We start from the raw sequence: 22,907 nt of genomic DNA on the forward strand, positions 1-22,907 counted from the left end.
GACCCGGCGCAAAGGACCCCACCCCTCCGCCCCGATACTCACCACGCGCGGGGGCCGCCCGGCACAACCAGAGCGCCAGCAGCGCCCACAAGGGAACGCGGAGCAGGGCGGGCATCTTCTCGGTCGCCTCCTCCGCCGCCGCCGCCGCCTGCGCAGATCCACATGGGGAGGGGGTCCCCACCGAGGTTCCCCCCCACTCTCTCTCCCCTCCTGCTCCTGCTTCTGCGGCTCACAGCCTCGCGCTGCGCCCCGAAGCTCAGGCGTAAACGCCTCCACTCCCTGCACCCCAAGGCTGCCGCTCCGGAGCCGCCGCCTCAGCCGCCGCCCGAAGTTTGGCTGAAACTTTCTCGCTGTGCAGAGAAGCAGCCTCGTGTGTCCTTCCGCCTCGGCCGCCTCCTCCCGCCGCAAACCCCGCCCCCTGTCGCCGCGGCGAGGCCCCGCCGCCTTCGGCACCCAGGGGTTTCCCGCAGGAAGAAGCGCCGGCCCGAGTTGCGCGCGGAGGGATCTACTACGAGTCCTCCGACGGCCCCTCCAGCCTTCCCCGACCCGTATCGGGTCTGGACCCGCGTTAACTCACTAGTCGCTGGACTGCCTCCCCTAGGCCGGGCCTCTGCTGCAGGAGGTGGGTGATAGGACCCTGAACTTCAGACGCTAGGGTTGCCGAGATCGTGAACTTGCTGGGAGGGACGTGCCTTCCCCAGTGAGAGAGGTATCGCCCCCATACGCCCGCACGCACACCCACACTCTCGGCTGGCTGGAGGAATGCGGTAGACAAGGACCAGCGCTGTCAAGGAAATGGGGGCTGAAGCGCCAAAGGCCATTGAATGGAACGTGGCCACCAGCTGAGTTGTGCCGCACCATTCATTCATTCATTCCGTCAGTCAGCAGATACCTCCTCACCGCCATACTTGGCGCAGCAGTGTGCTCGGCACAATGGGACCATCCTACAGACACGGATGCACAAACTGCTTTTGGGGAGAATTCTGCAGGAATCGGGGAAGGTTTGGCTAAAGACATTCACTGTAACATTGTAAAGGCCAAAAATTGGAAGCCACCTAAATCCCGCCCATAGATGAATAATGTATGGTATATTTATAAAGTGGAAAGGAGTACAAGCGAAGAGACGATATTCATATATGTTAGTAGGGATAAATCAAGAATAAAATGACAGTGAAAAGCTCAGTGCAAGAGGAGATATAAAGTATATCTTTCATGTATATTTAATGGTTTTCAAACTTATAGCATCTATTATTTATAGATGCATACCACACTATATATGCTATAAATATTATACTATATTATAAAGTATACTATATAGTATACTATACTATACATATAATGGACTATAACACATCNTGATATATATTATATATGATAGAATGTTATATAGAATATATGATAGAATATATATTATATATAATAGAATATTATATGTTATATATACAGGTAATAGAATATTATATATATATTATTTATATATAGAGAGAGAGAGAGAGAATAGAATATAACCAGAATGGTGGTTAATTCCAGAGCAGGAAAGTGGGGGATGTGATCAAACATGGGTACATATGAGCTTACTATCTGTAAGAAAAGAGCTGAAAACGAACAGAAGGGTTGGTGTGGTTGTAGCATCCCAGAGGACAAGCCACCATAAACGTAAAGGTACAGATAAGGGAATAAGATGAGTTCTGACACTATTTGCATTTACAGGAGTCCAGCAGGAAAAGGGAGCTGGGACCAGATTAGTAAGATCTTGAAGGACAAGCTGAAAAGGGGGAAGAGCAGTCATCCCTCGAGCATAGAAAACCGTTGATGGCTTTTGAACAGGAGTGAGACCTGATGGAAAGAAGAGTTGCTCTGATAATCCTGTGCAAAGTTGATTGTCAGGAGCAAAAGATGAACTGGAGTCCAAGGGCTAGTCAGGAATTTGTGAAACATTCCAGGCCTGGGGTGATGGAGGCGGCAACCAATGAGGTAAATGGCAGAAGAGAAAGGAAGAGATGGATCTGAGATAATCTTGGGGGGGAACACGAGTGGGGGGAGGGTGTGTGCAACAATGTGACTCATTGGATGGGGGAGTTTAGGATCCTATTGGGAAGGAGAATCCTACCCACGGGGCATCTCCCTGTACCTTACAGGATAAACACCAAAATTTTACAAGCAGTAAATATAAGGCCTTGACTTCATTGGGCCTCATCTCCCGTCCTGTCTGCCCCCATTGTGAACTTTACACAATAACAGTACTGAGTGACTTGAGAGTCCCCCAAACATATCTTCTTGTTTCAGTCTCTGTACCTTCTGTTCCCTGGGCCTGGAAGGACTCCTGTCACCCCGTCCCTCCTTCTCTTAGTGAAGTTCTAATCATCATTAATCCTTCAGTCCTGAGAAGGCTTTGCTGACACTGTAACAAATTCTTACCCCTCACGGACAGTCTCTCCACTGTACTGCTTCCTTATCTTAAGGCAATGTCTATTTTTTACACAGGACTGCTGGTATTTCTGTTTTCTCAACTAATTAAGAGGTCCTTATGGGCAAAGACCCTAGCCTAAGTCATTCCCAGTGTCTATCACATAATAGATGTTGAACTAGAATGTAAAACAACACTAAACAAGTGCAAGTCAGTGTTATTATAGCCTGGATTTGAATAAGCCCTTTATAATAGATTTGCAAGCACTGTTATTGGAAGTAGTCACCTTGGGATGCTAGAAATTCTTTTCAAAAATAACGTAATTAGTCAAAATAGCTTTGGAATTTCCCTTGTGCGAATATGTTCAGAGAAAGAAAATAACACAACTTTTACTTGTTGACCCATAGCTAGGGCATTCTCTACTCGCTAAATATAGTTCATGGTGACTTGGCTCTATAGAAATTTTAAACATCACCTGCAAAGACTAGATTTGTCACTATTAAAATATATTCAGAAAAATGTGAAGGTACTCATCCCCAAAGAGCAGCTCTGTAAATGACTGAGGCTATGACATTATTAAAATAGGTATGCAGTTTCCCAAGGCGACTGTTTTTTTTTTTTAATGCTTATTCAATTTTTGAGAGACACAGAGAGACAGCACAAGGAGGGGCAGAGAGAGAGGGAGACACAGAATCCGAAGTAGGCCCTGAGCTGTCAGCACAGAGCCTGAGGTGGGGCTCGAATTGTGAGATCATGACCTGAGCTGAGCTGAAGTTGGCTGCTTACCCAACCGAGCCACCCAGGCACCCCAAGGTGACTGTTTTATGGAAAGTAACTATTATGCTCACATATAACTTTTGTTGGATTTGTTGTAATTTTAGACTTATTGCACACATTCCCATAAGGACAAAAGGAATAAAGAATAAATGTTAGGAATGAAAGTAGGAGAAGGATATTACCAAAGAGGTGTTATAAAAGACATGTTTTGAAGGAAGCTATGGATATAAAGTAGTCAAAACAAAACAAAACAAAATGGGAGCTGAAAATCAAGGGAAAGGCTGGAGGTGGCAAAGACAGAGAGGAGAACAAGTCAGTCCAACCCATCGTGTATCATTTTGATGATACATGGGCCAGATCCTGTGTGAGTAGCTGAGGGACAAAGACAGATAAGTAACCAACAATAAAGATCCAGCATGACACGTAGAATGTTGTGGGTTCACAGAGAAGGACAATGAGTCCTGTCCCAGCCTAGGAGTGGGCAGGGATGGTTTCTGGGAAGACCTCAACTGCTGGACGAAGAACTGAAGATTAACCAGGTAAAGAAGAAAAGAGTTCTCATGTTTAGAAGTATAAGGCTACATTTCAGATGTAGGGAACAGGTATAGAGGCAGGCAAACAATAAAGACCTGGGCCTGTTCTCTAAAGTGGGAAGATAAGAACTTGGGCAGGAGCTGTGGAGAGGCAGAAAAGATGGGCTCCCTATACTAGTAATGGTTTAGATGAGAGAGGAAATGTAGGCCAAGGAATCAGCAATGAGCACAGTTTCTTGAAGCATGATGGGCTTTTCCCACATATAGGAAATATAAGAGAAGGAAAAGGAGGTTTCATAGAGTAGATTAACAGGCAAGAGCTCAATGTAGCTGAAATGGGAAAGCTACGTTCAGGTGTGGTGGCCCTGTGGCTGCTGATTGCTCTAGGACCCAAACTGATTAGCAGGATGGAATTACACTGAAGTACACTTTCTCCTGTTGCCCTACCTCCAAAGCTAAGACTAAATTCTACCGTGTGCAGTTAGGTGACCATTTCCCTAATCCCTGTCGGGAACCAGGGGTCATGGGATGCTGTCTCAAAACTCAAGTAGCAGACGAGAATATGAAATGCCAGAATCCACCTGGAGATGTCAGCCCCCAGTGTACTCAACAGTTTGATTACTCAGCTGGACTTGGGAATGGCCTTCCCTAGGACAGTGCTTCTAGTCAAAGCAAATCCTACTTGATAGGAGACGTTAGCAGGAAAATATTCAGGTGATCCCATAACTAATGAGCCATTGCTGTTTCTTAAAGTTTCACAACTTCACTGAATCAAAGAAAAATGGGATCCCACAAACTTTCATCTGAAACAAACAAGCAAACAAAAAACCTCAGACTCTGGGGCTCAATTAAAATCTATAGACCATTAGCAATAGAAAAACATGAATAAGGGTCAGCACTAGTTTTCCTTTTGGTCAAAACTAAAAATATGCATAAATGTCTTTGCTAATTAAAACTCAAGTAAAAATTGCCTCCTAGAAGAAATGCAGAATTAGGCACTTGTTCTTAGGTCTGTTCTCTCAGATCCAAGAGGCTACCAAACCCCTCAAAGACAGAGATCTTATATTGTCCATTTTGCCCCAGTTCCTAGCACAGTAGCACACATAAAGTGTACATAGTATATGCTTTGAATAAATGCTAAATGAGGGGCATATATATCTATATGAATTGGAGAGAGATGCCTAATTGTCTAGGTCTTTTAGAGAAACATATGCTGAATCGGTTAAATACTATAGACGTTGAGGACGAGATTCTGGGGGTACTTATCAAGCCTAAAGCCTAGGTTGAACTACTCCACACATGTACTCCACACATCTTCCCACATAACCCAGGAACCCAGAGATGTGTGATAAAATGTGTGTGGAAGCAAGAATTAAGAGGAAGATTTCTTTGCAAAATAATACCTTGCATTTGTGCAGTGCTTTAGGCTTTCCAGAACACTTTTAAGTATATTATCTTATTTGAGTCACAAAGTAGCCATGGGAAACAGCCAAACCAATCATTATTATCCCCCATTTCATAGATGAAGAAACTGAGATAGAGTTTAAGTGCCTTGCCTGAAGTCAAGTAAGTAATTAATGACAACTGAGACAAAAACCCCTATTCCTGACTTCTTCTTCAGTATCATTCTTCTGTCTCTTCCTAAAACATAACAACAGTTATAAAGCACACTCTAAACAATCTTTAGTGTGGGTACCTCTGGGCAGAGAGCCAGCAGCTTGATCATATTGGTGAAGTCCACCATATTGGGACAAAACGAGCTAACTCACTGTAATTAAGAAGCTTAAGCAAGCGAATACATTCTTTGGTTTAAACACATCTTTTGAGAGCCTCCCCTCTGCAAAGCATATCCTTGGCTCTGTGGCAATACAGACAGGCATCAGACACAGCCCCTGTTCTCTGGACATTACAGTGCATTGAGGAAGGCCAACCCACAAACAACGTAACTACAGCAGAGGTAAAGTGTGGAGCTGTGGGAAAGTAGAGAGCATTGTGATTCATTCTAAGGCCACTTTCATTTCATCCTGTCCCCAGCCTACAAGATATGAATGAACTGAGGTGGCCTATACAGCTGGACTGTAAACAGTGTGAGCACAGGAAGTGTCTCTTATTCTTGTTTGTAAACCCCACAGTAGTTGGTTCTTGTCTTGCAGAGAGCATGGAGTAAGTGCACAATAAAGTCCTACATTCTTCTTTTTTTTAATGTTTTATTTATTTCTGAGAGAGAGAGAGAGAGGCAGCGTGAGCAGGGGAGGGTCAGAGAGAGAGGGAGACACAGAATCAGAAGCAGGCTCCAGGCTCTGAGCTAGCTGTCAGCGTAGAGCCCGATGCAGGGCTCTAAACCACGAACAGTGAGATCATGACCTGAGCTGAAGTTGGATGCTTAACCGACTGAGCCACCCAGGTACCCCTGAAGTCCTACATTCTGAGAGGTCCACCAGGTTCAGTCAAACAGGACAAGTTCCAGAAGGTAGGAGCTAATCTCAAGATTCAAACGAGCTCTGAGAATTAGGAGCCAATCAGAAACTTCAACTGTCTCTGCTCTGATTAAGGGTATAAATAATATAAGAAACTGTAATCTGAGCTTCTTGACATATTTTTACCCTTTTAGGAATGTGAGTGTCTCAATTTAATTGATGTCAAGGGGCTCCAGGATGGCTCAGTCGGTTAAGTGTCCGACTTCAACTCAGGTCATGAGCTCATGACCCCTGAGTCCGAGCCCCACATTGAGCCCTATGCTGACAGCTCAGAGCCTGGAGCCTGCTTCAGACTCTGTGTCTCCCTCTCTCTCTGCCCCTCCCTTGCTTACACTTTGTCTCTCTCTCTCTCAAAAATAAATAAAAATTAAAAATTTTTAACTTATGTCAAGAAGAGGAAATTTTAAGATTGTCCTTGTATAGGGGCACCTGAGTGGCTCAGTTGGTTAAGCATCCAACTTCGGCTCAGGTCATGATCTTGCGGTCTGTGGATTCAAGACCCGCATCAGTCTCTGCTGACAACTCAGAGCCTGGAGCCTGTTTCAGATTCTGTGTCTCCCTCTCTCTCTCTGACCCTCCCCAGCTCATACTCTGTCTCTCTCTGTCTAAAAAGTAAATAAACGTTAAAAAAAAAAAAAAGATTGTCCTTGTATAATGAACTGTTTGTGTGTTTGTACTACAGGATGAATGGTTCCTTAACTAGGAATCCCAAATTCTCTCCTGTCCATGAGATAAGCAGGTAAGCTAGTACAGGAATGCTCACTGTAGCATTACTTAACTTAAAATTTTCTTTTAAGTGCCCTATGCTAGGAGATATTATAGTTCAATTATTAAGTGGATGTATGCATTTTATATATAATGACACAAAATAAGGATTGACCTGTATGCACCAGTACATCTCCCCAAGTTCAAAAGCAGCAAAAATCTACAACTGTGTAATTATCAAACCACAGTATTGTTGGATGACTCGCAGTGCTTCAGTCACTAAAATGGTTATGCAACCATAGATATTTATGAAATGTTAAGGTGTTTGTTCCCAGAGATAATTCAATTGTTTCTACCCAACATTCTTATGTCCTTCCCTCACAATTAGCCAAGAAATTCTTGAGCAGTGAGGTCCAGACATACAGAAATTTTCCACCTTAAAGTCTGAAAAAAAATCTTCATTCTGAGTACAGATCGCATCGAACTCTCCTGAAGCAGAATAAAAGGGAGCGTTTCTTTATTTTGTGGAATTCAAAGCGGTTAACTAAGTATGCAGATGGGGGCATCACAAGTAAGGAATAGAAATCTCACTTTTAAAAGTGAACATAAAAAAATCTAAAGTAATTCATCAGGAGATAATTAATAGCTGGCAACAGGTATTTATAATGGAAGCGTACATGGCCTTAACGATAGGGTTCGCTTCTGAAAACATTCTAATTAAAAAGGGAAAGAGTAATTTTATGGGAAAGTACAAATCAGTGGTGTGTATGTGTGCTAATGTGTGCAGAGACAGAGGTGGTAATTGCTGGGCTCAGAGCAGGTATCTATTGCTGAAGGTAATGACCTTGTAAAATATACAAATAGGGTTTCGAACAAAGCTGAAAGTACATCATTATTACTCATGAATGTGGGGTGGAACGTAAAATTGGAATTCAGAAGGTGAGGGGTGGTTGTACTTGATCTGGATACCAACTTGGTTTTTAATCATTCTGATTTTTGCGAAGAATAGTGAAATAGGACTACTCTGCTCTCTGGCTCGACGCCTGGTCTAAGCACTTTTCTTTCAAAACTTTGACTTTTCCCCTTTTATCCTACTTACTAAAAGTCTAAGCAAGAAAAGAAGAACAGATGCTAGCAAGACAGAATGGTTCCCACATTAAGATTTACATCTGAGTCTGGGAAAATACACCTCATTGCCTAGAAGGGCCCTGTGGACAGTTCACACCTCTGTTGGCTTCTTTTGCAAGATATGGTTACCTCAAAAGAACCTTCCTTAATTGAACTCTTATGGTCTGGAATACTGCCTGTCTGCAGATGACTATTGTTTAAAAGTATGTACGAAAAACAGCAGTTGGGGGTGTAGAACTTTTTTAAGTGGAGGAATGGGCAGCAGGAACACAGACTGGCTTATGTAAACACCAAGTGCTGCAACGGGGAGACCCTTCAAGTTTCAAACAGCAAACTTGGAACACGCAGAAAGTGGTATAGTTCCTTACACGTCCTCTGCACAGGGTTTTGAGGAGAAAAGGGAAGTACGAAGATTTGAAAAGAAGAAAAACAGAAGAGTGGGAGAGGAAGGTGAAAGGGTGCTCTGGAGTAATATGCACCTGTTTAGAAGGGGGGAAGTAGAACAGACACGAGCAAAAGAAGAACCAACATGGAGTTCCTCCTTGCACATTTCCCTCTTCCCTCCTGAAGGCCTGGAGTAAACCCAGAGCTTTGCTCTATTGGTGACAGACAACCACCCTGAGGACACTTCTCTGAATTCCCTCCAAAGAATTAAAAGCTTCCCCGATGCAAATCAGTTTTCTCTATCATAAATATTTATGGATGATAATAACATTAGTCACATTAATAATGATAATGGCAAGAAATATTAGTGGAGCGCCTACCGTGTGTTGGGCACTATATTAAGCACTTCGCCTGCTCTATCATTTGTAATGGCCCAACCAACTCATGAGTACGTATTATTATTCCCATTTCACAGGCAGAAAATGAAACCCAGAAGTTGACCAAGGGCACGCAGCTGCTAAGCAGTGGCACAGCCCAGGTCCACCTGACCACCTCCAGTGCCATATGTGACTTCTGCGAATTCCGTCTGCCAGTCCGCAGGTCTCTGAGGGCACAGCCCTTTGGCTCCACCCATTGTTTAGACTACTTGCCTGAGCATGGAGTAGTTGTCCACTAATTGTTTATTGTAAGCCTGGCCTCCCAAGTTCACTGAAACAAGGGCTTGATCACATCCCTCCTTTGTGCTCCTACAGCAGGATGCCCAATCTCTCACTTGCCAGCCTCTTCCAACCATGGGACGACTCAAGGACCTCATTTCCCTGCCCCTGCCACTCAGAGGAGAGAAGCTCAGATAATTCTACAGGTTGGTTCCACACTACTTTTTTTATTTCTAAATTCTCTCTTCTAAACGTACCAAATAAAAGACAAAGGCAGTAGGGAAAGAACCAATTCTATTTATTTCCATACTTTTATATAAATATATACATACTTTAAAAAAATTTTTAATGTTTATTTTTAAGAGACAGAGTGCGAGTAGGGGAGGGGCAGAGAGAGGGAGACACAGAATCCAAAGCAGGCTCCAGGCTCTGAGCTGTCAGCACAGAGCCCGATGCGGGGCTCGAACCCATGAATTGTAAGATCATGACCTGAGCTGAAGCCAGATGCTTACCCGTCTGAGCCACCCAGGTGCCCCTAAATATACACATATTTAAAAATTAAAGGAAAACCCCCTATAATACCATTGCCAATAACGTTTTGGTAGATTTTATTCAGGTGTTCCTTCCTATGCACCTTTCAAATAGTTGTGATCATGACATACATACAGGTTTTAGCCTGCCTTCTCAGCTAATTCATATAGATCATAGATCTTTTCCTGTGTTGCTACATAGTTGTCATATGTAATATTGTCATCGTCTGCATTATATTCCAGCATTGATGAAACGTAGAACTCAAATGCTTTCTGCAGAGATAGCTCCCGCAGACAGTCCACCCACACCGCTTCCATTGTCAAAGATAGTGGAGTGAATGCGCGGGGCCTTTGGCAGCTGTAACAGACCAGCACCAAATACCCCTCCCCCACACTGCTGCTCTCTAACCTCACTACCCCACCCCCCACCTCTAAGACATGTGCAGACCTTTACCACTCTCCTCTGGCCTCTTTCCCTCTTTCTGTTCCCTGTTTCCTCCCCAGCAAAAGGCCTCACTTCCCACTTCAATAAAGACATCTCTTAGCTCAAATATCCCCTCCCCTGTAAAACTGTCCCTAGCCTTCCCCAGTTTCTATACTGGCAGACCATCAAAGAACTCCCCCCAACCTCTCTCCCTTAACCTCACCACTTAGCTTTTATGTTCCCACCTTTCCTTCCTGCCCTATATCTCAGAGAAACGTCTTTCCTGTCTTCCAGTGCTACTCCTTCTTCATTCGCCATTGATTTCATCCCCTTCTGACTTTTCCAAGACCATCTCACCATTCAGTATCCATCTGCCCCCACCGTCACTGTCACTCATTTCTTCCCCTCTACTGGCTTAATCTCCTTAGCCAACAATTTTCTTCTGGCCTTAATGCACATGCATGTGCACACACACAATTACTTTCTATTGTTGGCTCAGACACATTTCTCTTTCCTTTCACTCATAAACCTCTTAAAAGAGTAGTTTCTCCCTTGCTGCTCTTACTTCCTCAACCCATTATAGCTTTCTGTTTCTACATTTATTGAGCATCTCCTATGTGAAAACAATGGAGAAATAGAGATGAACAAGGCTGTCCCTTCTTCCCAAGAGCTTCTAGCTAGTGGGGAAGACAGTAAACCAAACAAAATAACACAATAAAATAAATGCCATTGTAGAAATATGTGCAGCAGGATCCATAGAAGAGCTTCCTGGAGGAAATTGGAAAGACTTCCTAGGAAAGTGGCTTTTGAGTTAGGCCTTGAACAGTGCATTCAATATTGCCAGGTAGAGACTATCTATGCATATATTCAGAGAGAGAGAGAGAGAGAGAGAGTTGGGAGAGCTTACCACTGACAGAGGGAATGGTGTATGCAAAGGGCTGAGAAACCATGATGTTGACAAGTATTTAGGGCTTCAGCTCAGTTATTGGGAGAGTTGGCTCCTGGTGAGGACTGCTTAGAGCAGAGATGGAGAAAGATTTGTTCAGGCCAGTAGTTCTCAAACTTTGGCATGCATCAGAATCACCCAGAGGGCATGTGAAAATACAAATTGTGGTGCTCCGCTCCCAGAGTTTTGAGGTGGGGTATGGGATGAGCCTGGGTAATCTGCATTTCCAGCAAGTTCCCAGGTGATACTGATGCCTCTGGTCTGGAGACCACACTTTGAGAACCACTGGCTTAGTAACATGGTTTCCGCTTAAATGGAATTTATAAGTGGAATTACTTTTGGATGTCACCTGAGACCTTCAACTGCCAAATCCTTCACCATTTTCAGCATCTGACACAATTGATGATTTTCTTAACGGTTGCCCAACTTTCAGTCTCACCTTCCTTTATACATTCACTACACTGCATCCCACAAGACTGTCCAAAATGTAAGGATAACCCCAGCGCTCTGTACTTAAAACCCACCAGTGGCTCCCATTCCATATAGTAGCTAGAATCAGACTCCATAGGCTGACACAGAAAACTCTTAGCATTTGGGCCACATTTACCTGCTCTATCTGCCCCTGTGTTACACAGCCAGTGTTTCAAGAACATCAAACCATAGGCCAGTCAGTCTCCAGATACGCTGTGTGCTCATGTGCTTTTCACCTCTACACATGCACTTTCCTTTGCCTTGGATATCTTTACTGCCTTCCCTCCTCCACCCTATCTTCCCCTTGATCTGTGGAATCTTAGCTCAAGGCCTAGGTCAAATGTCATCTCCTCTGTGAAGGCTTTTTCAGATTTGCTGTGCCTTTCCCTGAGTCCGTCTACCATTGGTTTCTGCATAGGATAAATACCTTTTAACAATTAATGCAACATATGACTGTGATACTGGGACCTTCTGGAGTGCGTGGTCAAAGTCTGTTTATTATTTTTGTCATTCTCATATGAAACATTCAATATAGACGTGTTAATGAATGTTGGGTACGTGGCCCACACTCAGTGATTATTTTGATTAGCGATTTAGGTAGGCACTCCCGGCCTACCCAGCCACCACCCAGTGGGTAGGCAGGCAAAGAGGAGGCGGACATAAAGACAAACTTTGTTAATCAGCAAGAGTCAAACGTGCCACCCCACAGCCACCTGACTCTCTGAGAGGTTGAACCACAGGCTTTTATTTTCCATGACTCTCTCTTTCTTTGATGACATACCAGTTAGTCAGCTCCATGGACTGGGCAGTTAAGCAGCTGCCTCTCTTGCTTTTGGCAGAATCAGTCCCAAAGGACTTATCCAAAGCTAAGGACCAACATCTGTGGAGACTGAGCAGGAATCACTTTGGTTGTTTGGCTTGGTGGGCATACCACCAGCAGGCAGCCATTTACCTTTCCTTCCTGGCCTACTGCTGAAGGTTGCTGGAGAGTCTGCATTTGGAAGAATAGATCCTTTCCATTCTTCTCTTGTTCTCACTCTCTCACACCCTCCTCCCTCTCTTCCTCCCTCCCTCCCTCTTCACCTTTCCCCTGTATATTCTGATTGCTGTGGTAACCAGAAAAAAAACAGGCATGGATTTCTAAGTGACCAGCCTGCATTCTTTCCATTCTCTCATGATACCATAATGTTAAGGAAGCATCTAATGAGCTCAGAACCCCCAGGCCCTTTGTCACCTAGCCTTTTCCCATCTCTGGGTGCAGATATCCCTATGAGTGACTACCACTTGCTAGGTATTTCAGATACATTATCCATTAGATCCTCGTAGCATTCCTGCAAGGTAGATGTCTTTATCTCCATTTAACAAATAAAGATGTAACATTGCATGTTGACTACACTCAAATTAAAAAAAAAAAACAACAACAACAAACTTTTAAGCCATGCAAATACAAGTACTGAGGCTCAAAGAAGTTAAACAACTTAGCCAAGGTCAACAAGCTAATAAATGGTATGGGCAGATGGTTCCATGTTGTAATAATTCCAAAGCCTCTATGTTTTTCATTATTCATGCCATCTTGGAGAAATGAAAAGGCTGCAAGTTATAGAGTCAGTCAATGTCACCATAGGGATTAAGTTCAGGGCGTCCTGATTTCTAAGGCAGCCTACAAATATGTACCATATTGAAAGAATTGTTTGAATGAGTATGTTAGATGTTCCAAGAACTTACAAGCTATGATGTGAAAATGACCCAGTTCTAGAAAAGCTGTCTAATTACCTTACCCACCAGTGTCCCTTGCTTCTATTTTCCTTATCGTCAATGGTCTCTTTCAGTTGCAAGCACCTAAGCAGACATGCTTCCCTATCCCCTAAAGTCACACATTTACCTTGGTCAAGAGTCCCACTCAAAGCTGCGTTTTAAAAATCTTCCCTTCCTTTCTACTTTTCCCTCTGGAGTCGAAAGTATAACCAGAAAGGAGGAATAAGGCCGTGACTACGGGCACATGTAATTTGACAAAATATAAATGATTGTTCATTTTTAAAACAATGCCAAATTCAACAAAACAATGATGTTTCTTTTTTGCTGGTCAACTTGACACTTGAAGAGTAGGTTTTCCTGAATTTTTCCCTGCTCAACTGGTGCTCTTGGCATTGCGAATAAACAGAGCTGATGATAACATCCATCAGAGAGCTAAGCACACAAAGTGGGTGATAAAGTCAACAAGAAGCTGAAAACAAGATTTACCATGGATAAGCTGCCAAGAGTTGGCTCTAGATTCTAAGTGGACACTGGCTCATCCATCTTACCCCGTCAGCTTTCCACCCCAACGACGTCATCCCTGCTTCAGCACTCATGATAAGAGAAGGAAAGCAGGAGAGAAGGAAAACTCAGGAGTCAAGTACAGGAGATGAATACACAGCACAAGTATCTGACTAAGATAAAATGAAAAGACTTGGTGGTAAATTCCTACTGAATTGTATGAGAGAACAAAGAAGAGTATTTTCAGAGCCAAAACAACCAACTGAGGAAAGGTCATACTCTAGAAGAGCAAGTAGACACAAATGCTTGCTGGGCTTCCTTTAAGTAGCATTTCGTTTTGTGTCCTAGCCTACTTCAAGCCCAGCTAAGGAGGGTCTAGAATCTGTCTATTGTTCAAAGACTTGAAATTGTTTTCCTTGGATTATTCCCAGTCCTGTATTTTCCTTGCCTCTTTTCAAAAGTAGGTTAAGGATGTTCAGATTTCCCTCAAGCATCTTAATGAGTTAGTCATGATTACAATTGCATCTTTTAAATTGCCCAACCCGTTGAAAGGCTGCCATGAAAGGAGCTTCTACAAACACAAGCCGCGCTGTGTTTTTCATTTTCTTATGTTGCAAAATGTGAATGAGGAGTTACCTCCAAGTGTGTGATTAGCATAAAAGATATGAAGCAGAGGGCAGGTCGGTGGACTACTGTCTCAATAGAAAATGTTGCTGTTGGGGGTGCCTGGGTGGCTTAGTCGGTTAAGCGTCCGACTTTCGCTTAGGTCATGATCTCGCGGTTCATGGGTTCAAGCCCCGCATCGGGCTCTGTGCTGACTGCCAGCTCAGAGCCTGGAGCCTATTTCAGAGTCTGTATCTCCCTCTCTCTCTGACCCTCCCCTGCTCACGCTGTCTCTCTCTCTCTCTCTCTCCTAGAAATAAATAAAAAAAATATTTAAAAAAAATATTTAAAAGAAAAGAAAATGTTGCTGTTGTTCCTGCAAGAAACACCTTCACTGAGACTCAAATAAGGAGAAGGTTTCTGCTACCAAATGTGAAAGGGTTTCACAGAACTCATGGCACATAATAAATGCTCAAGATTTGTTTGCTGGGTTGGAATCTTCTCCATAATTCACTCAGTCAAGTAACCAGCCTTGACTGCCTCTGTTTCCTCAACATGCACTCTTCCTGTGTTTCTCTTATGGCTTCAATTTCAGCTTCATTACCTAACATGGTGTTTCTGACCATTTTTTTTTCATTCTTGCCCTCCTAAGGAGCCTTGTCAGGCACTGTTTTCCTCCATGACATTTTAATACCAAAGACATTGTTTTATCAGTTTATGTTCTGTGTTTACATCTATAATTTATAAATTAAAAAGTTAAATTGTTTATCATCCCCTAAAAACCATTCTTACTCCTGTTGAGAATGCATAAACTGTCAGACCAGAGTAAATTAATTTAAGACACAGCAGAAGCAGATCACAGAACTAAATGCTAAATGAAATCAACGTGGAAAAAAAAAATCCAGAAAGATGGCAGCCATAAGAATTTGTCTAGTTTAATTTTAGTCTGGATCAGGACAGACAGCTGGCCATAAAGTTTAGCCAAATAGGACATAGGCTGGAAAAGGCAGGGTTTTTTTTAATGTTTATTTATTTTTCAGAGAGAGAGAGAATGTGGGAGAGGGGCAGAGAGAGAGAGAGACAGAATCTGAAGCAGGCTCCAGGCTCCAAGCTGTCAGCACAGAGCCTGAAACGGGGCTCAAACACAAACCATGAGACCGTGACCTGAGCCAAAGTTGGATGCTTAACTGACTGAGCCACCCAGGTGCCCCTGGAAAAGGCAGTTTTGGTAGAAGACAAGAGAACATGGTTCAAGAGAGGCAGAGGCATAGAGAATAATGGTCAGCTGGGTCAGAGAATGCCTCGTAAAGAGAAATCCCAATATCCAGAAAATCTCCATGGCAAAGAAATTCCTCTCAAGTCTGTAGCCAGACTAGACATTTGCCTTGAATTCTAAAATGTCCTTAGGCTGCCAAACTGTGCCCTGTAGATGAAAATCTCTGGTTATTATAAGGAATGCGTCAAATTGGTCCCTATATTCCTTGAGAACCACTGGCGTCTCCCAGCACTTTGAACCCTCTGTATCAGATGAAAGAACCAAGTCTTGGGGCGCCTGGATGGCTTAGTAGTTGAGCATCCGGCTTCTGCTTGGGTCATGATCTCGCGTTCGTGGGTTCGAGCCCCGCATCGGGCTCTGTGCTGACTGCCAGCTCAGAGCCTGGAGCCTGTTTCAGAGTCTGTGATTCCCTCTCTCTCTGACCCTCCCCTGCTCACGCTGTCTCTCTCTCTCTCTCCTAGAAATAAATAAAAACATTTAAAAAAAAAAAGAAAGAAAGAAAGAAAGAACCAAGTCTTTCAACCTGACTTGGGCTGTGCTGTGGTGTTCATGTCCTCAGGCATTCAGGCAGGGTGATCAAATAATAAATCTGGTTTTCCTTTTCCTCCTTTATCTTCTGGAGATCCTTCCTCTCCTGACCTAAAAGCAGGAACAGACCCAGAACCCTGGCTGAGTCCTCTTAAAGCTGTGCCTCCTGAAGCCCTTAGGTTCTCTTAAAGGTCAAATCCAACAGCCTTTTTCATGGACTTCCCGGGTCAGCTTCTCAGTGGCATTTGGTGTGTTGCTCACACTCTCCTCTTTAATTAGAAGACAGTCATTCTGACTCCAGTCTTCATCACAGCCTGGTTCCTTGAGTCTTCTGAACACTCTTTGCAACACTCTTCTCAGTCTCCTCCTTCCTCCTTACCTATTCTCAAGGGCATCTCAAGGGTTCCTTCCTATTGCCTTCCATGCTCATCCCCTCCATGCTCATTTGTTCATATGTTCAGTTTAATTTAATAAAAATGATTGCACCCTTGTGATGCACCTAGCACTGGTATGAACAAGATAGGGCCCTTGCACACTCTTGTGGGGGAACAGATGTGTATATAACCAAGCAAATCACAATGTGAGATATGAAATACAGATATTTACAAAATATATTAGCAGCCCAACTGAGGAGAATTAATTCTGTCTTGAAGAGATCACTAAAGGTATCACAGAGGGAAGTTTTTTAAATGTGTGCCTTAAAGAATGAATAAGGATTCGTAAAACAGAAAAGTTAAAAGAAGAGCATGACAGAGAGATGAGGATGGGAAAGGCATGGCATGATCAAGAGTGGTTAATTAGAAAGTCCATGTGACTCAAGAGGAAGTAAAAGTGGGGGCAGGTCCTCACAATGTCTGGCACATTCATTTTTACAAAATAAACATAGCTCATATTTATTATATGTCATGCACTGTGCTAGGTGCTAGTGGTACAAAGATAAATAAGCTGCTCCCTCAACAGCTCAAAGAATAGTAGAGTGTAGACATGTTCAAATAACTAATATATGCAATACAAGCTAATCCATGCAGTGATGGTAGCGTGTATATACAAAATAGAGAGTGACTGGCTCTAGGTGGAAGGATAGCAGAGGATGCTTCCGAGAAAAAGTGATATCTGAGCTGAGCTTTAAGAAATCATCTAGAGTTGGATTCTGTGGTAAGCAGAATAACGGCTCCCCAAAGACGCCCAATGTCCCAAATCTGTGACTTTGTTACCTTGCTTAGTGACAGGGACTTTGCACTTGTGATTAAATTCAGGGAAGATGGAAAGATTACAGATTATCTAGGTAGACTCAAAGTAATCACAAGTGCCCTTATATAAAAGGGAGGTGGGAGTGTCTGAGCCAGAGAAGATGTGACAATGGGAACAGAGGAATGAGATGGCTATCAGCCAAAATCTATGGGCAGCCTCTAGAACCTAGAAAAAGCAAAGAACGGACTCTTTCCTAGACCCTTCAGAAGGTATACAGCTCTTATGAGATTTTAGGCCCACAGAACTCACCTCAGACTTCTGATTTCTAAAAACGTAAGATAATAAATTTTTGTCATTTTTAAGCCCCTGAGTTTGTGGTAATCTGTTACAACAGTAAAAGAAAACTGCCACAGAGGGAGCAGTAAGCAGATGTAGGGGTGGAAAGCGGTCCCAGCAAAAGGAATAGCATAAGCAACAGCACAGAGGCACAAACCAGCAGGCACACACTTACAGGCCGGGGTTGCAAGTAGTTTAGTGTTGATTAGAGTTAAGGATCACCTGGTAAGGAACAGAACAAAAGGCTGGAGTGTGAGACAGGTGCTATCATATAGAGCCTTGTAGGGAGCTGTCCTACCATGGAGCTTAGGTAGTGCATAGGCTTAGAAAGTAAATCAGGAGCCATCCTAGGGTTTTAAACAAAAAAGCAAAAACACCAGAATTTCAATTTTGAAAGAATGGTTGAATGGGGAAGAGACTGGGACAGGATGACTATTGAGGAAGCTCTTGCCAATGTCCTGGGAAAAGGACAACTTGGACTGAAGCAGTGTGAACAGGAGAAGTCAAAATAAAAAGAGATTCAAGCGGGCACCTGGGTGGCTCAGTCAGTTAAGCATCGACTCTTGGTTTCAGTTCAGGTCATGAGCTCATAGTTTGTGGGTTCGAGCCCCAAGTCAAGCTCTGCTCTGACAGTGCAGAGACTCCTTGGGATTCTCTCTCTCTCTGTGTCTCTCTCTTGCTCTCTCTCAAAATAATAAATAAAGTTTAAAAAGAAGATATTTAAGACTCAGAGAGTGACTGAATACTGGGGCAAAGACAAATGGAAGAGTCAAGGATAACCCCAGATTTTTGAATTAGACCTTAGTGGATGGCTGTGCTGCCTACTGAGATGAGAAAAACTGGAGGATCCTCCCAATATCTCTTAGATTTGCGTTTTCTTTATTCCTGTGCCCAGTAGGCTGATTAGTCCCATCAACCTATATTTAGACTGTCTTTAAATTCTCCTAGCCACATTTTCTTTTCTTTTTAAAATTTTTAACATTTATTTATTTGTGAGACAGAGAGGGACAGCGTGATCAGGGGAGGGGCAGAGAGAGAGAGAATGAGACACAGAATCTGAAGCAGGCTCTAGGCTCTGAGCTGTCATCACAGAGCCTGACACAGGGCTTGAACCCATGAACTGTGAGATCATGACATGAGCTGAAGTCAGACACTTAACCAACTGAGCCACCCAGGCACCCCTCCTAGCCACATTTTCTAATGCTAGTCTTTCTCCTCCTCAGTCCATTTCAGTACGCTGTAGTTAGAACAACTAATTCAATATTTAACAGAGACTCTTAATGCCCACGACGTGCCAGGGACTATTATAGACCTTGGGGATATGGTAATGAACAAAACAGTGCAAAAAATAAACTAGCCTTCATCTAGAAGTTCTTTTTAGAAGGTAACTTTGGACATTTCCAGCAGCAATTTGCATCTTCTACAATGACTTCTAATTTCCTTTCACTTTACATCTAAATTTTTTGTTGTGTGCTCAAGCTGTCAACTAGCTTATCCCAAACTAAGTATAAGAAGTCTTACAAATGAGTTGTGATCTAAAGCAGTGCTTTTCAAACTATCTGTGGGTTGTTGGGGGGATTGTTTATTTTTTCATTTTGGGGGATAGGGGGTTGTCTCTTAAAAACCTCCAAACTGTGTGGTCTGATACCTGGTCTTCCTGTACATGACCAGTGCACAGATCATGCCCCATATGACTCCCTGTGTGAATTCCACAATACCCAAGCTTATATATACCCTCCTTGGTCACATGAGTCCACTGAGATGTGCTTGTATGTCATAGCGTTCTTAATTTGCTCTGAAAATGTCTAAGCACTTCCTTATGATTTCTGTACTCTCAATTTCAAGATACCCTGTAAACCACACTTCATATCCCAACACTTACTAAATCCCTTAGTAAAACAATTTTGAGGAATTTGGAACAAATTATATGGCAATTGCATTACTATGATAGTTTTCCTATAAATAGACCCTAGGGTAGGTAGAGGCAGGTGAATAAAGAGTTCTGGAACTACTGTTTGGCACATCACCTTTTTAAAGACCAAGTACTTATTTCCCCTTCCTTTTCATGTTTTCCTTTTACTTCTTTCATCAGCTACCTCCTTAATCTACCCCCCAACTCATACATATGAAGAAGAAAATTAACATGAAAGCTCTTCAGTTCTTTCTCAAGTTCTTGGTGGAGATGGCCCAACCACCTCAGTTTCACTAACCCTAACTAAATAGATGAAGCTATTTAGCATAAATCCTACTATAAGCCAACTTCAGGCTTATAAACTGGATGAGACTAGGAAACAGGAGTCATTGTCTCTGATTCACTGGCCCAGTGATGATGTTGGCTTATTCTGGACTTCCTCCAGCCCCCAGTGAGTATGTTTACAGCCTTATATTATAGCTCTTCCAGGACTCTTTTTCATTCTTCATTATCCTCATCCTTTCTTTGGTTTTGACACCATTAATTTTTTTCTTCCCTGTTAATAAACTTTGCCTATGGCTTCCATGACTCCACTTTGGATTTGTTCCTACTTCTTGGTCTTTCAATTTAGTCCTTAAAATCACCTTCTCTCTCTCCTCCTTTCCCAAAAGCCTCATCCTAGACCTTCTTCCTTCACTCTCAGGATCTCCACATGATCTCAACCTCACCTGTGGACTAAGTTATCTACTAGATATCCTCATGACTAGAGTCTTTCCTGAATATAAGACTCAGAATTCCAATTGCTTTCTCAGTATCTTCATGTAAGTATCTCACAAGTGTCACAAACTCAACTTAATGTTATTTTCCAAAAACCTCTTCTTCCTGCTTTCCATATCAGAACACTGCCATCCATTTCAACATTCAAAATAAGTGCTTGAAATTATTCTTGACTCTCCCCTTTTCCTCATTCTTCATCTTCAACCAGTCCTCACTCACTGTTCCAACACTGCTGTGCTTGCCCAATCATTGTCTGTCTCCACCTTCACTGCCTTGCTTCAGGCGTTCTCACTTCTCACCAGGACCATTCTCAGTTCTCGAGCACTCAGATCAACAGTGTCATACAGGGGCTCAGAGATGCCAGTCCCACCCTCTCTAGAGCCACCTCTCCTCAGTTGCTGCACTGCCCTTTCTCTTGGCAGGCAAATCCAATCATTCATACTCTGGAATACGTACCTTCACAGCTCTTCCTTCAATACAATCAAAATTCCTTTCTTTGAATGGATTACCAGGATTTTCACACACAGGTCCTGGCTGACTTTTGTAGACTCTTCTAGTTTAACAACAAACACCATGTATCAAATGTACCATCTTTTCCATCATTTCTCAGGCCTTTGTACCTTTGTGCATTCTATTCTTGCCACCAGATATGAACCAATCCCTGCCCTGTGCCTTGATGGAGTACTGATCATCTAAGACTTGGCACCTAGGCTTCATGTCCTGGAATGACTCCTCCAGGCTCAGCACTACATTGCCATAGTACTTTGCAAGGCCCTTATGGGCAGCCCATTCAACAGAGCTTTTATGAGCCAGATGCTGGGCTGTGTTCTAAAGGTACAAAGAAGATGGTCCTACCATCAAAGAGCTTACCTTCAATGAGTAGAGAAAGACATAAATGTAAATAGCAAATACATTATTTATTTTTAAGAAATCAATGGTACAGAGTAACACAGTTGCTGTGGGAGAAGTATGGGCAGCACACAGTGGACAATAAACAAAGAAGGGGGTGGCTAATTCTACCTGTGAGATTGGAGATTGGAGGAGAGTAACATAAGGAGATGTTATAAGGGAGAAAACCCTCCTAGAGGATGAATAGAGAAGGGCTCTGCAGGCAGAGGAAGGACAGCACAAGCAAAGGTGTGGCAGGATGAAGCAGCATGTCATGTTTAGGGAAAAGTAATTGGTCCTCTATGGCTGATTTTGAAAATCAGCATAGGTGCAGATAGATAAGAGGTTGGAGGACAAGCAAGAGGGTTTTCCTTACAGGCAAAGAGGAGCCACTGCAGGGACAGACTAATGATCTTTTTAGAAAGACCATTCTAGCAGCAATGTACAGAGTACAATATAATGCTTCCTCCCCCCATTAGATTTTGAGCTCCTTGATGTCTCTTCCATTTTTATCTTTCCAATTCTTAACACTCTCATTCACCAAGTGATGCAAGAGAGGCCTTGTGGTGTCCATACAGTAGCCTGGGTGAGAGTCCAGGGAACTAACCCCTGGGCCAGGCTGTGCCCCAGCTCAGTGAGACCTCAGCAAGTCACTCTGTGCTTCAGTTTCCTCGTCTATAAAATGGTGGCTTACTCAAGATGATCTTTCAGTTCTCTTTTGCTCTAATATTCTGTAATGCTATAAGGGAGGTTCCCTTTTTTAACGTTTGCAGTCAATATTTGGTAATACGAATAACAAATCTGTCTCCAGTTTATAGAGGCAAGTGTCAAGAGCTTAGTGTACCATAAAGCACAAGTTGACCTGAAGGTTATATCAACTGCTCTCTGAACAGCAAGCAATGATTCTGGTTAACTTATTCACACAGTTAAAGGGTGGGTTCTTCCTGCTGTAGAGGGACAGAATTGTGTCCTCAAATGTTTACTCCTTTTTAAAGTAAAATAATCAGAACTTAAAGTATTATTACTATAAGTTTTAAGTGTAAGATAAATACATTTTGAAAACATTAGAAGCTTGAGAGACCCCATCGGTTTTATTCACCTTAAATTGTTCTCTATTTATTAGCCCAACAAAATACACAGAGCTCTATCAGATTATCCACGTTCCTTTCATAATTTTTATATCTCTTTGACTTAGTAGAATATGCTCTGACATTTCTGGTTTATCAACATAATACTGATTTCCATAATTTAAAATTCAGTACCCTAGCCACAGAGTCAATTTCTACTGACAAAAAAACACCACTACCAACAACAACAACAAAAACACAACAGCTTCTCTTAGCCTTCATATTTTTTGATCTTTAACTTGGTAAGGCTATGTAGCCTTCTACTCTCTTAGAAAAAATCTTTTTGTGTGTGATATGATTTTACTATCATTTACCCAGAGGTGTTTTTGTTGTTTTTTTTTTTAATTAAAAAACAAGTGGCAGTGGGGAGCTGGGTTGGTTAAGCATCCAACTTCAACTCAGGTCACGATCACATGGTTCATGAGTTTGAGCCTCTCATTGGGCTCAGCTCGCTGTTGTCAGTGCAGAGCCCACTTTGGATTTTCTGTCTCCCTCTCTCTCTGCCCCTCTCTCTCAAAAATAAATAAACATTTAAATATAAATAAATAAATAACAGGTTTTCTAAATGTATTTCT

General features: G+C 42.7%; 2 protein-coding genes across 3 annotated transcripts in view; one reads left to right on the plus strand and one right to left on the minus strand.

Moving 5' to 3' along the window:
• NOTCH2 (notch receptor 2) overlaps positions 1–376 on the minus strand; it is a 164,965-nt gene extending 164,589 nt beyond the window's left edge. The window contains exon 1 of the mRNA XM_077767584.1: positions 43–376. Within this exon, the coding sequence (XP_077623710.1) occupies positions 43–115 (73 nt within the window). The 5' untranslated portion in view covers positions 116–376. The remainder of the gene's footprint in view (positions 1–42) is intronic.
• LOC144234326 (uncharacterized) overlaps positions 1–22,907 on the plus strand; it is an 80,851-nt gene that overhangs the window by 710 nt on the left and 57,234 nt on the right. The window contains exon 2 of one of the 2 annotated variants that reach the window (XM_077767609.1): positions 9,164–9,273. In XM_077767609.1, the coding sequence (XP_077623735.1) occupies positions 9,164–9,273 (110 nt within the window). The remainder of the gene's footprint in view (positions 1–9,163; positions 9,274–22,907) is intronic. The other variant, XM_077767617.1, reaches the window with a different exon arrangement.

The sequence above is a fragment of the Crocuta crocuta genome, unplaced genomic scaffold, assembly GCF_008692635.1.
Source record: "Crocuta crocuta isolate KB4526 unplaced genomic scaffold, BGI_CrCroc_1.0 scaffold180, whole genome shotgun sequence".
Taxonomy (NCBI): Eukaryota; Metazoa; Chordata; class Mammalia; order Carnivora; family Hyaenidae; genus Crocuta; species Crocuta crocuta.